Here is a 17,385-nt window from a genome sequence, read left to right as displayed (position 1 = left end):
TGTCCTGCATCACAGTCCTTATTGATGTTTACTTTCGGTTTTATTCTTCTCTCTGAGGACGGAGCAGCATCAGGGAGTCCTCGAGAACTCGAGTGCCAGAGGAACTTTGGAAGATGGATTTCTATTCCCAGAAGGAAGAGAGTCTTGGGTGAGGAAGACAGAGGAGAAAGGCCTGGGGTCTGCAGTGTCCGGGGGTGGGGGGGAGGTAGGGGGTGGGGGGGTGGGGTCCATCAAGTTTCTGCCCTTTTCACACCAAGGTATCTTACAGCTGCCGGGGCTGTGGATCTACATAAGATTCATCGAGATGTTTCTGCAGTAAAGAGGCTTTTGGACTTTCATACTCAATATTCACCTCATTTTTTGATCATGAAAATCTCTCCCTTGGAGCTGGGGAGATGGATCAGTCACTAAAGGGCACCCACATAAAAAGCCAGTGAGCCAGCCTACGCCTGTTTTTCCAGTCCTGGAGAGCTGGTGAGACAGAAGGATCTCTCCAGCTTCCTAAATAGCCACTCTAGCTGGATTGGTAGCAAGCCCTCAGGTTCAGTGAGATGCACTGTCTCAAAAAATAAGGTGGAAGCCAGGCGTGGTAGTGCGCCCCTTTAATCCCAGAACGCAGGAGCAGAGGCAGGCAGATTTCTATGAGTTTGAGGCCAGCCTGGTCTACAGAGGGAGTTCCAGGACAGTCAGGGCTTCACAGAGAAACTCTGTCTTGAAAATAAACAAACAAATAATGTGGAAAGGAGATTGATATTGAGAAAAATACTCAGTGTTGACCTCTGGCATGGACACTCATGCATCCATACCAGTACACACACAGGACATAAATGCGCGCGCGCGCGCGCGCGCGCGCACACACACACACACACACACACACACACACACACACACACACACCCTTCTATTCATCTCAAATCCCTTCCCATCTCACCATTCCTTCATTTCATGAAGCTTTGAAAAGTACTGTTTCATACTGAAAATATTAGACATGTCTGTAGGACAAGAGCCACAGGACTGTCAGATTAGACATGTCTCTGTATGACAAGAGCCACAGAACTGCTAAGACTTTGAACTCTGTAAAACCTGAATGGTAATTTCTCTCTCACATTGGGGAATGGTTGGAAGTTTGTATGTTTAAACATACATATATTATAAACAAACGAAACAGAGTCTGAAACCGTGAGTCAGTGGCTTACAGCACTTGCTGATCTTTTAGAGTTTAGTTCCCAGCGCCCACAATGGGCAGCTCACAACCACCAGCTCCTTGCTGGCTTCTTTCCGGCCTCCAGAGGCACCTGAACACACATGGTGTACTCTGACATACACACATACACAATGAAAAAATAATAAATAAATTTAAAAAGAAAAGAATCAACAGCATTGCTCCATCCCATCACCTGGCATTTTCTTTTGGAGAACCATGGTGATCATGATGTGTCTGCATTTCTCTCTGAGAGCAAGTATGAGGTGCTTCTGCCACAGGACAATGATTCCCCACAGCCATACCAGTCACACAGCAGCCACTGGGCATGTAAAACTTGGCTGGTCCGAACTGATATATACCCTAAGTGCCAGCACGCACGAGAGTTTGAAGACAGTACAAAAGATCTCAATTTATGCTGATTATGTGTTAAATAATATTTTTGATCTATGACTTAGATACACTATTGAAATTAATTTTACCTATTTCTTTTTACCTTTTTTAAACATATCTCACTCCGCTCTAGGGAAAGCCAACAGACATTTCAAACCACTGGGACTCAAGCTGGCACTGGGCCAGAAATTGGTGGGAGTCCCTTCTATCTGGAAGCCTTTCTTGGGGCAAAGCCCCCTCAGTACATGTGAAAGCCTTGGCCAGATACTGGCTCCGGGAGTCCCCAGCTAGTTTGCTGCTTTCCAAACCTAGCTGATAGGGTGGGAGAAACCGCATAGAGAACATAAAGAGGAAAGAAACATTGAAACTGCTGTATTTAACTTGGAGAAGAGACACCAAGGTCAAAAGGCATAGAGGTGGGGGAGCATGGAGAACTTCAAGGGTTACTTTCCTCACTCCACACACTTGGCCTTGTGGAGTCTAATGAAGACCAGATCCCGAGGGACAAGGATTGAAAGCCATTAACTAGTGGAGAAAGGGCCAGGAGAGTATGGGGTTTCTCCTGCTGCTATGGACTCTGCTTCCTTTTCCAGCACATGGAGGCTGGAGCCCCTAGGGAACTCACAGGCCCCTGAAGCCCCAGACCCGGAGCAGTGATCTGGGGTGTGAGCTCATGTCCATCCCAGCCACAAGGAGCCCTAAGTGGTGGGTCTGGGACACTCTGCACTATTGCTCTGTGCTTCTGGGGGACCTCCATGGAAGACCCCATGCTGCTCTCCTCCCTAGGAGGCTCCAAAAATCACTTTCAGATGCCAGTGACTGTAGTCACATCTGCCCTCCCTGTGAGTGCTAGAGGGCCTCTCACACTTGTCTCTAGACTGGGGATATAGAGTTCTGAGTGGAGTTCCTTCTGAAGTTCACAGCTTATTAAAAGAAATCGCAGGCTCCGGCATGCTGGCAGCCAGCATGGTAAATCACAGACCATTCTCATTTCTGATGTGCTTCAAGCACTCTTGGGACAACCAGGAAATGCCATCCACAAATGGCTCGGTGACTCCACAGAGCCTCAGTGTGCCAGCTCCTCTCCAGCAGCTGGGAGGAGGCGCCATCCTTCTCTTGTCTCCAGCAACTCACATTTCCAGAGGAGTCCAACACGTCACCCAACCTGGAATTGCCCCCAGGAAGGGTTGCGACTGAGTTTTAAAGAATAAACCCGGGAGGCAGGGGAGGAAGGAAGGTGTGATGGGCAGGGTCGGGGCGGGGGGAGCAGAAGTCAGTCTAGAGAGTGGGATCTGACAAGTAACACAAGGCGTACTGGCTGTATGCTCTGCATATGCATAGGACAGAAAGTGCCGTCTCAAGTCTCTCGCAGCTCAGTCTTAGTGGGGAGGCACACCCCATGCTCACACAAGGCAGATCAGGAAGGCTAGGTAGGACCAAAGCGCTTAACCACATAACTCCGATTGTCCACTGGGATCTGATGGGGCCCCTGCGACAACATTTACTATTTCTGTTATTCCTAAGTGACTGACTCTGTCAGTCCCCTTGTCCTAACAAGGATGTCACCTACCCCAGGCTGGTACTGGAAGGATCTCCTGATAGTTGTAGGACTAGCGGCCTCTGCCTTACTTGATCCCTGTCTTCCACAAGGACCTCTTTCTGGTGAGTCTGATCATCAGAAGGACAGCTTTGGGGCAGGTGCCCCCTCCAGCTTCTCCATAGTATAATGTCGGGAACATGCACAGACTCATCAGTGACAAAGCCAGCTCAGATTTATGTCATTTGTCCACAAGTCCCCACCTATGAGAAGACCCCTGTCTGTCTGTGATCACCCACCTCTTATATGAACCATCCCTAAGGCAGTCTTCTAGCCAGACGTCCCACGAGAATGTGAGGCCGGTCAGCTAGCTAGCCCTGCCTCTAGTTAGTGGGATGCTGCAGTGTGCTGCACTGACAGAGCCTGTGTGAGAGACAATATAAACGAAACGATGCCTCCCATCAGCTTTCCTTCCCCACCCCTCTCAGGCTGAAGCTGTTCTGCCGGGGGGGGGGGGGGGGGGGGGGGGGCGGGGGACCATGGTGACCGCCACCAGCAGTTCAGACTAGCATTACGAGGCGCCTTGCTGAGCGGTCTGGTCTGCCATCCCTTTTCCCATCTTGCTTCCTCCTCACACCATCCCTCTGGTTGGAAGTGCTACACTCAGTGTCTTGTTTACTCAGTCATCCACTTCATCCCCCTCTCTCTTGAGGTCTACAGTCTCTGACTTAAGGAAGGATGCTTCGTCGTTCTCAGACTGCCCAGTTTTCTCTATTTTCTTATTGGAAAACAAAACAAAACAACAACAACAACCACCTCTTCCGAGAAGCCTTCCTTTAGTCAAAGACATCATTTCCTCTTAACCCACAAGCTTCTCCTCCCTATGTGAACAACACCATTCCTCTCTGTTTTCACTTGGATAGATTAAATGCTTATGTTGTCCTACTTCTGACCTACACACCTGGTCAGAATTGTTCAGAATTTATTTTTTGTCATGCTTTATACATTTTTTTAAAATTTAGTACTACAATACTATTTGTCTTGGACTGCTCTGGCTGGAGCTTTCTTCTACCCCTTCTAGAAAGCACTTGTGCGTGGAACCAGACCTTTACATTTTTGCTGATTTCATGATCGTATGTTGACTTGAGGTACACTTCACTCTTACACTGGAAGAAGAATGTCTCCTCTGTGTGCAAAGGAGCTCACTCTGTAGGCCCTCCTCCTCATGGGACAAGCCATCTGGGCCTCCCCTTCAGGAAGAACCAAGCGCTGTGCTGTGTGTAGCCCCGAGACTCCGTCAGTTCCTTCAGGTCCTCTTCTAGACCTGTCTGCTGAACTGTCAGAGCAGAGGAGCAAGCGAGGAGAAAGGGGAACGGAGAGAGAGGGTGGCCCACTGGTGCCCTCTTCAGGGCCTCATGCCACAGATGGAGGAGTTAGAGAAGCAGGACTCCTCTGACTTGAAGAACTGAGCAGTGAAGGTATGAACATGCCTTAAGGATGTGTAAGATGGGGAGCCACTGATCACCACCCCCCCCCCAATACAAAGGGCAACCAAGAGACTGAGAGTGTTGGTTTTTACTGCAACTCCAATTCCAAGGAGAGATGTGTGTGACCTCAGGCAGCAGGTGATGGAGGCAGGACTCAGTTCTGGGCATTGAAGCTAGCCCTGTCTTTGAAGTTAGAGAATGTTCCCTCTCATTTAACTTCTTTTTCCTTTCCAGTTTCTCCCAAATTCTTAACTCCTTTAAAACTCCAAACTACTATTCGGAAGTCAGAGTTTATGATTCAAATGTAGAGCTGAGTCTTTCGAGTTCTTTTTAAACCTCTTCTCCTCCCTCCCTCAAGCCTTTTACTAACCGACAACAGGACATTTTCCAAACAGGAAAGCATGCCTGGATACTGTGTTTGAATATCTTTCCTTTTAATGGTCCTCTACCTGGATCATTCAGCTTGCCAAGGTGGGAATGTCTTTCTGCTGCCATACCAAACTTTTACCCATCAAACCACCTGAGAACTTCATCAATAGGAAGGTGTTATGAAGGAGACAATACCATGTCTGAAATGGCCCATCTGCAGACAAAAGCGTGGTCATGTCAGCACGCTGAAAGGGAGAGAATCCGTGCTGATTACGACTGCCTCTGTTTACCCAATGCTGGCTGGGAACCTTGGAATGAGAGCATCCTTCAGCATAGGCATCCCACCAGATGAGGCTGATGCTGGGAACACAGAAGTGACCCTGTCTCCTGGCTACCCCAGGCCTCTCAATTTCACTCTGCATGTTCAGCCATCTCTTTAGTAGTCTATGTGAACAGGAAAGTTGAAGTAGGCAGTGGGAAAATGCTACGTGGTTGCTCTCTCGGATTTCACCTGTGTTTACTGTGGAAGCTTGGATGTGGAATGTCTCCCCAAGGTGCATGTGCTAAACATGGTCTCCAGCCTTGGGAACTACTGGCAGGTGATGCAGCCTCTAAAAGGCAGGACTAGTGAGAGGCCTTCTGATCCCTAGAGGGGTGTCCCTGAAGGGTTGATGGGAACTTGGCCTTTTTTCTCTCTCTCACAACAAAGGCAGTTTTGCTCCACCAGGTATAGCTGCCATGATTTGTTCCCCCGTCCAAATCCAGCAGACCCAGCTGGTCATACACCGAAACCTCTAATACTGTAAGAAAAAAAATCCATCTTTTCTCTTTATGAATTGATTGTCTCTCGTATTCATTATAGTCATTGGGAAGCTACAAAGTTATACAAAGAGCCAGGTGTTTATCTTTTCAACCTTGACAAGAAATTAAGCCAATGCATCTTTTCTATATCTACTAAGGAAGGAAGTGTTAACTCAGGGAACTCAGGGAAGAGGCTCCCTTGAAAGGGCAAGAAAGCCAGCCTGGGGCCCTCTGATGCCTGACTTTGGAAGCCAAGGACAGCATCAGTCTGTCTCTTAGGAAACCTGAACTTAGCTGGAAGGAATTCTTTGATAATGAAATTAAAGTTTTCCTTTGAATTTTAAGGGGCTTTCCTTAGCTTTTGGCAAAAGCCCATATTACTGTGAAATAGAATGCACATGGAGGAGTGTGCAAAGCATAAACTCACAGTGTAATGACTCCTATGAAGCAAGTGTCCAGGTGCCCACCATTGAGATGGGGAGCCAGGGCATCAGGGCATGGCCACTACCATTTAGGGAGCCATGTGCATGTTTGTTGCTATATATAAAATATTTATTTATTTTATATGGATGAGTGCTCTGCCTGCATATATGTATATGCACTGTGTGTGTGCCTGGTGCCTGTGGAGGTCAGAAGAGGGCATCAGCTCTCCCCCAGGAGAGCTGGAGTTATAGACAGTTCTGAGCCACGCTATGGGGGCTGAGACTGGAACTCTCTGCAAGAGCAACAAGTACTCTTAACCTCTGAGCCGTCTCATCTACATTCTGTCATTTAATGCAGGACACATCATCACTCTTGAATGGAGGTCTGAGTACAGTTATCCCATGATAAGGTAATAAATTGGGGCCCAATTTCAAATGGAAAGCGAAGGCACACGAAAGTTCTTGTTTCTCTAATAATACACTGCACTAATTCTGCGGCAGCCTCCTGCTGTCTCGATAGGCACCTTGTTAGCAGATTGTTTATATCTGTTAACTGAACGTGTTTTTGCAGGAATAAACCCACAAAGTAAACAAATAGACCCTTGCTGTTAGTTTTGATGTTTATGTGTAACTTCTTTTTTTTTTTTTTTTTTTTTTTTTTTTTTTGGTTTTTTCGAGACAGGGTTTCTCTGTGTAGCTTTGTGCCTTTTCCTGGAACTCACTTGGTAGCCCAGGCTGGCCTCGAACTCACAGAGATCCGCCTGGCTCTGCCTCCCGAGTGCTGGGATTAAAGGCGTGCGCCACCACCGCCCGGCTATGTGTAACTTCTTAATTAATATTCAAAATATGAAGAAAAGTGACCTTATGATTTTAAAAAGAAGTTAGCAGCATAGTACAAACTCAAAAATACAGAGAAGCTTGAAGGGCATCACATTTGTTTCTAGTATTTTTTTCCCTGCTTTTGTTATTCCCAGGTGATGTGGGGTTCCATTTGCAGGCAAAACTCAGAAAAAGTTATAATAGCAGTTCTCAACCTGTGGGTCATGACTGTTGTGGAATATCACTTTAACTAGGCAAAGATGTGTTACATTTGTTTATGCCATGGAATATTACTTTCACTGTGTAAAGGTGTGTTACATTTGTTAATGTTGCATGTGGTTAATTATGTAAAGATGTGTTGCTGTTTCGCCTTGCCTGCCTAAGGCACCTGATTGGTCTAATAGAAAGCTGAATGGCCAATAGTTAGGCAGGAAAAGGATAGGCAGGGCTGGCAGGCAGAAAGAATAAATAGTATGAGGAATCTAGGCAGGAGAGAATGAGGGAGAAAAAGAGGGAGGTGCCCGGGGCCAGGCAGGCAGCCGCCAGCCAGCAGACACAGAAATGGACATACAGAAAGAAAGGTAAAAAGTCCTGAGGCAAAACGTAGATGAAGAGAAACAGGCTAATTTAAGATAAAGAAAAAAAGCTAGCCAGAAACAAGCATAAGCTAAGGCCGAGCATTCATAACTAATGATAAGTCTCCATGTCATGATTTGGGAGCTGGTTGGTGGCCCAAAAGAAAAAGCCTGTTCCAACTCTTTTGGACATCACATATCAGATATTTGCATTACGATTCATAACAGTAGCAAAATTACAGTTTATGAAGTAGCAACAAAAACAATTTTATGGTTGGGGGTCACCACAACAGGAGGAACTGGATTGAAGAGTCACAGCACTAGGAAGGTTGAGAACCACTGAGTTATAAGGTCTCTGAAAGACAATTTAAAAACCAAAGAAATGGGAAAGGTTCTGTTGGAGTTCCTCTTTCCTTTGGGTGACTCAGAGCAGAAGGCTCCCTGCAGAGCGCTTCCTTCTCCGTAGAGTCACCTAGTGCTTAGAACGATGTACTTGTTTTTCTTCAGCCTCAGGTTCCAAGAGTACATTTCCAAAGTTCCGAACAGATTGGACAAGTCATTATTCATGTTTCTGGGAGAGTGCATTTGCCAGCTGAAGACTCCTCCAGATAGATCTCATTTCAGAGACTAGTCACCCTGTTACTAACGGCATCATCTGCCCAGACACCAGCTACAGAGGAGTCTCCAGTGGAGGAAACACCAGGAAACACACACTTGCCCTCAGGATCCCAGGGGTCCATATGAATCAACCCCAGCTGTAGCCAAGAAGTGTCTCTAGGGGAAGCTGGCGGAGACTTCCTGGGTACCACAGAAGCGTGTTTGATGGACATTAAGCTACGTCATCGAGTTAAGATGAAGAACAGGTTGTAGAGCAGCTGTTGGCTCTCCCTTAGACAGGAGTAATTTTCATTACTCTGCACACTATACCTTCAGCTATAAATCAGACGTGGTGATAATTCATTCTGCTTTGCAAAGGTCCCAGGCGAGAGACACGGGTGTCAGTGATGTTAGGAGGAAAGAGGGAAGGACTGATTAAAAAAGCTCTCCCACTCATCCGTAAAAGAACGCCCACGCCTGTGTCTAGACAGTCTCAGGAATACAAAGCCCTTGAGAGTCGAGCTGTGAGTGGAGGTCTGAGATGGCAGCCAGCCAGACAGCTGGATCCCAGGTAAATCAAAGGAGCCTGGCCAGTGAGACGCCATTGGCAAGACAGAAAAGAGCTGGGAACTCCCATTTGGGGCCCTAGCATCCTGCTTCCTGGCATGAGGACCCACAGAAAAACAGCCTAAACTGACTGTCAACAAGTGAAGCCATGGGTGCTCCAGGTTGCTTAGGAAAATGGGGGGGTTGACACCTGGGTGGGAACTCGACCAGGTAACCTCTGAGGGGCTCATGATCAGAAGACCTTCGGCGCACCACACCCCTTTACTTGGAATCTTACATGAGTAGAGAGATCTGTCTCAGTAATTCTAGGTAAACCAAGTCCACCTTGGATGTTTAGCATGAATTAATGATAATGTACAGTTTTATAAAGAGAGGAGTTAAGAGGAGGCAGAGAAAATGAGAAGTTTAAGAGATGATGTGGAAAGTGTGTGTGTGTCTGTGTGTGTGTCTGTGTGTGTGAACAATTCTTCTCAGGAGTTAATTTACAAAAGAAATAGTCATGCTCTTTTCTTGAACTCAGATTGAACCCTGGCCTTGGTTAAAGAAGTTCAGTGTGGGGCTGGAGAGATAGTTCAGTGGTTAAGAGCCCTTGTTGCTCTTGCAGAGGACCCGGATCTGGTTCCCAGCACCCACATGGCAGCTCACAACCATCCATGATTCCGGTTCTAGAGGCTCAGATACCCTCATATAACCTCTGTGGATACCAGGCATACATGTGGTGTATGGGCATACAGGTAGGCAAAACACTCAGACACACAAAATAAAAAAGTAAATATTTAAAAAGGGGGGAAATGTGATGTTGGTGGTGCAGATATTATTTAGGCACTGACTAGAAGACACCACATTAGCTCACATAGGAGTCTAGACTGAGGCTGTTGGGGGTCTCAGGTACCTGTTTTGGTCAAGGGGATTGAGAACAGTTGCTGGAGAAGTTTGTTCTCAGATGTCCTCAGGACCACAATCACGTCAGCAGGGAGAGTGTCTCTGTTTTTCTCAAGAACCCCAGAAGCATCATATAATACCTGGAAACAGACAGCAGAGTGTGCACGTTAACTAAGGCAACTGGCTACGGCAGGTCGTCTGGGTAGTCATTGCCCAGCACTGGATATAAACATCCTGTTATACTTGGCCCTTCGACTATGGAGCACCAGATGAAAGGGAGGAGTTGTGCTTTTGACAGGTCAATTTATCTCAGCGTCTTGTCCAGTTATCTTTGAAGAAGAGGGTCCTACTGAAGATGTAGTACATCAAAAAAAAAAAACTGTTAAGATATACTAAGTGATCATCAGGTGTAAAACATCCATCCTCATCCTACTGATAGACAAGCAAGAGCTTAGCTAGGGGCTGAATGAGCTGAGTGTTGGGTAGTCATCTTACAGGTGGGCTTTTAGCTCATGACCGCTCCACCCTCAGTACCTCTGAAAGTGCTCTTGGAGTCTGAGTGATCACTATAAGAGTCTAAGTGGTTCTTGGTTCTCAGCAACAAGGGACTCCAACTTAGAGGTCTTTTAAGGGATATTCTCCAAATCCCTGGAGCGGTGTGGTGCTTTAAATGAAGATGCCCCACATAGGCTCATATACTTGCAAGTTTGGTTCCCAGTTTGGTGGACTGTTTAGGAAGGATCAGCAGGTGTGACCTTGCTGGCTTAGGTATGTCCCTGGGGGGTGGGCTCTGAGGTTTTAAAAGCCCATGCCAGGCCCAGTCTGTCTCGGTCTCTCTGTGTCTCTGTCTCTGTCTCTGTCTCTCTGTCTCTCTCTCTCTCTCTCTCTCTCTCTCTCTCTCTCTCTCTCTCTCTCTCCCTCTGCCACTACGCTTCCTGCTATAATGATCATGGACACACCCTCTAAAACTGTAAAAAAGCCCCCAATTAAATGATTTCTTTTAAAAGTTGCCTTGGTCATGGTGTCTCTTCATAGCAACAGTAACCCTAACTAAAGGTAAGTAGTAAATAAATTCAGCAAGAATTCACAAAGCAGAGAGAAAAGGATCCTAGAAAGGAGAAAAAAGAGAGAGAGGCACAGGTAGAAAAATGTATAGAGGAGGAAAAGATGGAAAGAGGTGACAGGAAGAAGGCAAGCCAGCGAGACCTAGGGGGTGAGGAAGGCAAGTTAATTTTCAATTGAGGATATAAATATGGAAGATAATTTGGACACATCACACATCAATAGAATAATCCCAAGTACCTTTCAAGGAACCCCATCCATTTTCTAGATCTAGGGCCTCTATAACCTCATAAGCACTGGTCACAATTCATTTTGTTTGTCTGAGGGAAACACAGCAGTGAGCGGTTGGCTATGGGACGGGACAGTTTCCTAAATCAGTCACCAATCAGCTTCAGGGACTTGAACTGAGACGGGAGCATGATACGTGAGAAATGGGAGTTCCAGCTCACGTGGTAAAGCCACACCTGGATGATCGAAACTGTGCCCTTTCACTGGACATACCTAGTGGCCCATAGACATGTTGAAAGTCCACTGTGTTGTCAACCGTCCTTTGTCACCTACACTCCAAATGACGTCAGAATGTGAACATTTACCATGAAACCCTGCAAAGGCTGCGGTATGGTTCCTGTCTAGAGAGCTGTCAGTTCTGGGCCTGCCTTCAGGCAGGAAGCAGGAGGTACTTCATGGGCCACCCCATTTATAAACAGTACCTACCCCTGAGGGCACTTGGGAATTGTGATTAGAATCAAAAGGAGAGTGGAGTCCACAAGCAGTCTAGTGAGCGCCCCTACAGGGGACACAAGCATTGGGGAATATTATTTTAAGGTGTGTTACTTTTTTTATGTTGCATTTGTTTAACTCTGTGATTTATTTGGGAGCTGGATGTCAGGGGCTCCCAAAAGAGCAGAACCAACACACAAGTCTCTTGTCATTCTTGGGTCCCATAACTCCTGCCCCTCTCACCGGTCCAGCATAGTGTTGAATGCCAAAACAGAGCTCCACGCCTTTGGGCCTCCAGAAGAACTTGCACCGTAGATTATCTTCAAATTTATCTGTGTGCAGAGAAGAGACTGGAGTGTACATCTCTATTTTTTTTTTTTTTTTGAGCTGAGGATTGAACCCAGGGCCTCGCACTTGCTAGGTAGGCAAGCGCTTTACCATTGAGCTGAATCTCCAACCCTGGAGTATACATCTCTAAATGGGATCTCTCTCTCTCTCTCTCTCTCTCTCTCTCTCTCTCTCTCTCTCTCTCTCTCTCACACACACACACACACACACACACACACACACACACACACACACACACATACACACACACAGACATACACACACAGACACACACACAGACACAGACACACACACACACACACACACACACACACACACACACGAGGCTCAGGGGTCATCACGGAAGGGGTGGGAAGAGCCAGAGGGAGCAGACTGCTGTAGTGAAAACAGTGTTTGCTGTACACGACAGTAGAGTTGTACATGTGAACTCACAGCAGCTCCAACGTGCAGTCTGTGACTATGTCCATGTCACGGCTGGCAAGGCCTGCACGAGACTAAACCCACCCCACATCTCAGTGTGGGGGAGGGCCCGTGAAGTTCCACTTCTAGATGAGGAGCTGCTAGAGGGAGGAAGAGCCGGTTTCTTTGGGGATGCAGGCCCTGAGAGGTTACCCATGCTCCAAGAGATGGCCCCACGGTCATGCATATATAGACCTAAGTGGACTCTGGGGTATTAGAGAGGAGGGGGTTGCTCAAACACACGAAGTTGAAAAGGGAAATTAGTGGTGGAGGGGAATGAGGGAAGAGTGGCAGAGGAGGAAATAGGGGACAGATTTGATCCAAGCACATCATATGCATGTATGAATACTAAATAAAATATTTTAAAATTTGACATATGGATTTAAATGTTGGAGAGTCACGGCACAAATTGTTTGCTCTTTCAAACAAATCTGCTCCTCCAGCCAGAGACACAGAATAAGTAAGGGCTTGCAGACCAGCCCCAAGCAGCCCCACTCAGACGAGCATGTCCCATCTCACCTTCCTTTAGCTGTTAAGATGCCACATTCCCTTCCTGGCCCTAAGAAATTCTAAGTATGGACACCCAAGACAATCTCAGACCCTGCCAAGGAGCTTTGGAACCATACAGATAGGCTAGGAGGGCAGATAACCTAGGTTGACTTCGTTTGGGCAAAGTTAAGAGAAAGCCATTGGTGCTGACAACTTCAACACTTTGAACACGTCTCCCACACATCAATTTCCATGTGAGGAAAGAGTTTGAAACTTTCTACTCTCCTCCACAAACATCTCTATAGTATTGTGGACAGGACTGAGCGCTCAGTGTGAGGAGCTATGCTAGGTACTAAAGGCGGTTAAGGAACTGTGGCCCGAGGGCCTTCTAACATCACAACATAGGTAAAGAACAAAGCTCATTTAATCTGAAGCCTCTACAAAAATATCATGAAGGATGGGGATGGGGCGGGATGTGGGGGAGATAGGGAACTTGGATAATATGGACTGGCAAAATGGTTCAGTCGGTAAAGGTACTTACCACCAAGCCTGATGACCCAAGTTCAAGCACAAGATAGACGGAGAGGACCAACTCCTACAAGCTGTCCTTTGACAGCCTCCTATATACAAAGTAGATAGATAGATAGATAGATAGATAGATAGATAGATAGATAGATAGATAGATAGATAGATAGATGATAGATGGATATAGATAGATGATAGGTAGATAGATAGATAGATAGATAGAGAGAGAGAGAGAGAGAGAGAGAGAGAGATAATAGGTAGATAGATATAGATGTAAGATAGATAGATAGATAGATAGATAGATAGATAGATAGATAGATAGATAGATAGATAGAGATGGATGACAGGCAGACAAACAGATAGATGCCAGGAGGAGGTGCGTATCTCTATCCAGAAGATACTAGTAAGCTAAGAAAAGGCGGCATTGGAGACTAGACCAGCAGGAATGTCTACAGAAGAGAGGGCATTGTGAGTCTGGGACCACAGGGTTCCTGTGCTACCTGGGACTAGAGGTAGAGAGGAGCCCTGGTGAAGACATGACATGCGTTTGCAAAGAGGATGTGAAGGATCACTTCTCAGCCTTTGGGCTAAGATAAAGTATAAAAGGGAGGGCGGAAAGTACTGAGTATGAGATCTCAGGGAGAGGAAGGTAGAAGATGATAGACAAAAGCCTAAGGAAATAACATGTGTGCTGGCAGTTACAGGAGGATGGGGAGGGCATAGGAGTGGTGATAGATTTAAGCCACACATTCTCCCAGGACACTGAAATTCTTTTATAAACAATCTTTAAACTTTTTATTTAAATTTATTTGTATTTTCGTGTGTATGTTTCTCCTGCTTGTTTGTACATGCACTGTATGTGTGTAGGTGCCAGGGGAAGCCAGAAGATGGCGTTGGAACCTCTGTGAGTGGAGTTAAAGGTGGCTGTAAGCTGCCCAACAGGAGTCACGGGAACTGAACCCATGTTCTCGGCATGGACAGCAAGTCCTCTTAACCTCTGAGCCATCTCTCCAGCACCCCCAAGATCTATATGTGTCCAAAGTAAGATGGGTAAACTCCTTCGTAAAACTTAAAACATATCTACGTAATGCCTTGTGCCAGGTTCTACTCTCAGCATGTGTACCTTTATCCTAAAGGATACCTACCAACCAAGGTCTGGTCTGTGGCTTGGGGAAACCGACTTTCCTCATCCAAAAGTGCGAGAAGGCCCAAGGGTTTCTGGAGGAACATGTCCAGGAGTGGGCGATTGTCTTCATACTGCACAAAGACAGCATCAACGCCTTCATTCTGGTACTCCATCTGGAGGGGAATAGACCGTGACTCTCTGGCCTGAAACGGTACTACCAGGACATTGAGCCTGGACTTTCTGGGTCTGGCCATATTGAGACGTGTGAGTAACTGGGTGTGTTTGGGGCATATAGCAACAGAATTACATATTACAGCCTCAAGGCTGTGCACGCAAGCGTGACTTAAATGTGACCTATTATAGGACAGCAAGAGCTACCTCCCAGCCACTGGGTTGGAAGCTCATTATTTAGAAACTCAGGCAGGAAAGTAGTAAAGTCAAATCTAAGAATGCCATCTTAGTACTTATGGATTTCTTTCTTCTTTTAAAGAAGCATGTAGGACTGGAAAACCAGGGAACTCCATGTTTCCTAGGGAGATAAATGGCAGGGCTCAGGCTATTCCTAAAGTCAAGTTTTGTGTAAGGTGAACAGGGACGAAGGTTCTGCAGACAATCCAGGGCCTGTGTGTTTCCTCATTGTCTTTCTGTTCATTGGCTCACAGTATAGTCTTTGTCCCCTCCCCCGCCCCACGCACTGAAGCCGTCTGTGGCACCTGTGGGCTTGTTCACAGCGTTCTGTCTCATGTTGCTTTCACATGGAAGGGAGTCTTGGGTTTCAGCCTGGGTCAGGTGAGGCCGAATACCGCTGTGGCTAAAGCTGCAGGGGGAGACCCTGGCATCTTAGAGCGGCTTGCTTCTCAGACTGCCATCTAGAGATTCAAGAACACTCCTTTCTCCTCCCTGGAGACACCCCTCCACTACTGGGGTACCTGATGCAGAGGCAATGAGAGGTGATGATGGTGAGTGTGGGTTCTGAGAACCCCATCCTAGGCTCAGGGTCACCCTGTGCCTTTAGGACCCCATTATAGATCATTGTAGCCCAGCCAGGAAAGAATGGAACATATTCGACAATAGACATGGAAGAATTTTGAAGCGAGAGTTAAATAATTGCCCCGTCACCAGCTCCACTCAAGTGAGAGAATGCATCTTTCCACAAAAATCAGGACCTTTTTCTTTTTTTCCCCCTGGACTAAATTTAGACTGTTTATTTTGACAGGACTGTCTTGCCAGTGGTTTTTCTATAGTCTTTTACTTGACAGCCTGACCAACCAGCTTTCGCTTCCAATTGTGGGCAGCCTGGCAGCCCCCACCCCACCCCGCCATTACTTTTAGCTTCTGCCTCAACCACTACCTGCTCAAGAGCAAACACGTGCTGATTGAAGTAGTACTGGATCTGTTCGTTGGCGATATTTATGCAAAGCTGTTCAAAGGAATTCCTCTGGAAATCCTCGAAGCCAAAAATGTCCAAGATGCCCACATTCATCCTGTCCTCTGCACTACTGTGAGAGAGAGAGAGAGAGAGAGAGAGAGAATGTGTTAGAAGTTGCATCTAGTTACATCTATCTCAAGACAATGAGCCTATAAGTTCATGTGACATGTGGATCCACCCACTTGGGCAAAGATGCCTCCTGCCTCCTCAAGGACAACAGTTTGAAACTTTCAATACAATTACTTTTTAAAAAAATGAAAAAATAATAGAATGCTGTAAGTAGAGTCCTTTAAAATCCTACTCAGAGACTGGCATGATGGCATAAATCTGTTACCTTGGCATTCAGGAGGCTAAGACAGGGTTGTCGGGAGTTCAAAGTCATCCCAGGATACAGAACAGGATGCTGTATCCAATACACACACACACACACACACACACACACACACACACACACACACACACACACATTTTTAAAAAGAGAGAACGAAACAATAATTACACAGAAGCTCCTTTGCAGATCACACAAAGGGGCCATGGCTTCTCCTACACAGTCTCCCGTCTACCCACCCCAAAGCCTGCTGGGCAGGAGACTTCAGAATTGAACAGTGCTGCTTCCTCTGCAGTACAGAAAAACTCTAAGGCCCAGGGAGGAGAAAGGAGTCCTAATAACAACAAGAGGATGAGTCTGTGCTTTAAAGCTTTTCACAACATGTCTCATGTATTTCTCGAAACTCCCAAGGAGCATGTATTAACTTCATTTTTACAGAGATGAAAGGTGGTGGAGGACTCAGCTGATGAAGCTATAGACGTGGGACACGAACCTGGTTTACCTAGCTCCCCGCCAAGCCTCCCTCCGCCCCCCAATGGCTCAATCAGTCATTCTCCTCTCAGGAGTAAATGCTTCAACTTTCCTGGCTCCCACTGATGCTTTTTTTTTTTTTTTTTTTGGTTTTTCGAGGCAGGGTTTCTCTGTGTAGCTTTGCGCCTTTCCTGGGACTCACTTGGTAGCCCAGGCTGGCCTCGAACTCACAGAGATCCGCCTGCCTCTGCCTCCCGAGTGCTGGGATTAAAGGCGTGCGCCACCACCGCCCGGCTCCACTGATGCTTTTAAGGGTGAAAGCTAGAGTCCTTTGGCTAAAGAAAACCCACGGAGATCTAAAGTCCCCTCTGGCAAACTCTAAAAGACACCAGTGGATGACGGATCGCTCCAGGCCTCTGCTCCCCAAGGAACTTACCATATGTTTTTATCTGGCTGCAGGAGTGTGTTGATGCGATTCACGATCCAGCTGAACAGCCTCCCATATAGGGCCTTAGACATGGCGTCCCTGACGTCTGCAGCCCTGTCCACGGTGTTGGCTCGGACAATGGTCTCGCCTCGGGTGACCACACAGTGCGATGTGAGGGCCTCCTGGAGTTCTTCTGGACTGATGCAGAGTACACGGGCAGCTGGAACAAAGAGGATGATCCTAGACGGGAGGCCACCCCTCCACACAGGCCATGCCGGCCAGCACCCACAGCATCCACTGTGTGCCAGGCTCCATTCCAAGGAAGTCACAGTCCAGACAAGCAAGGCCCCT

At 46.9% G+C, this 17,385-nt stretch overlaps 1 protein-coding gene across 1 annotated transcript in view; it reads right to left on the bottom strand.

Annotated features, from left to right (window-relative positions):
* Myo3b (myosin IIIB) overlaps positions 1 to 17,385 on the bottom strand; it is a 352,122-nt gene that overhangs the window by 165,716 nt on the left and 169,021 nt on the right. The window contains exons 17-21 of the mRNA XM_052723122.1: positions 17,044 to 17,254; positions 15,731 to 15,878; positions 14,399 to 14,552; positions 11,676 to 11,764; positions 9,661 to 9,790 (exon numbers count right to left, since the gene is read on the bottom strand). Of these exons, the coding sequence (XP_052579082.1) occupies positions 9,661 to 9,790; positions 11,676 to 11,764; positions 14,399 to 14,552; positions 15,731 to 15,878; positions 17,044 to 17,254 (732 nt within the window). The remainder of the gene's footprint in view (positions 1 to 9,660; positions 9,791 to 11,675; positions 11,765 to 14,398; positions 14,553 to 15,730; positions 15,879 to 17,043; positions 17,255 to 17,385) is intronic.

The sequence above is a fragment of the Peromyscus californicus genome, unplaced genomic scaffold (genome assembly GCF_007827085.1).
Source record: "Peromyscus californicus insignis strain IS unplaced genomic scaffold, ASM782708v3 Scaffold_7__1_contigs__length_154581171, whole genome shotgun sequence".
NCBI classification, from domain to species: Eukaryota; Metazoa; Chordata; class Mammalia; order Rodentia; family Cricetidae; genus Peromyscus; species Peromyscus californicus.
This window is presented reverse-complemented; position numbering and strand designations above follow the sequence as displayed.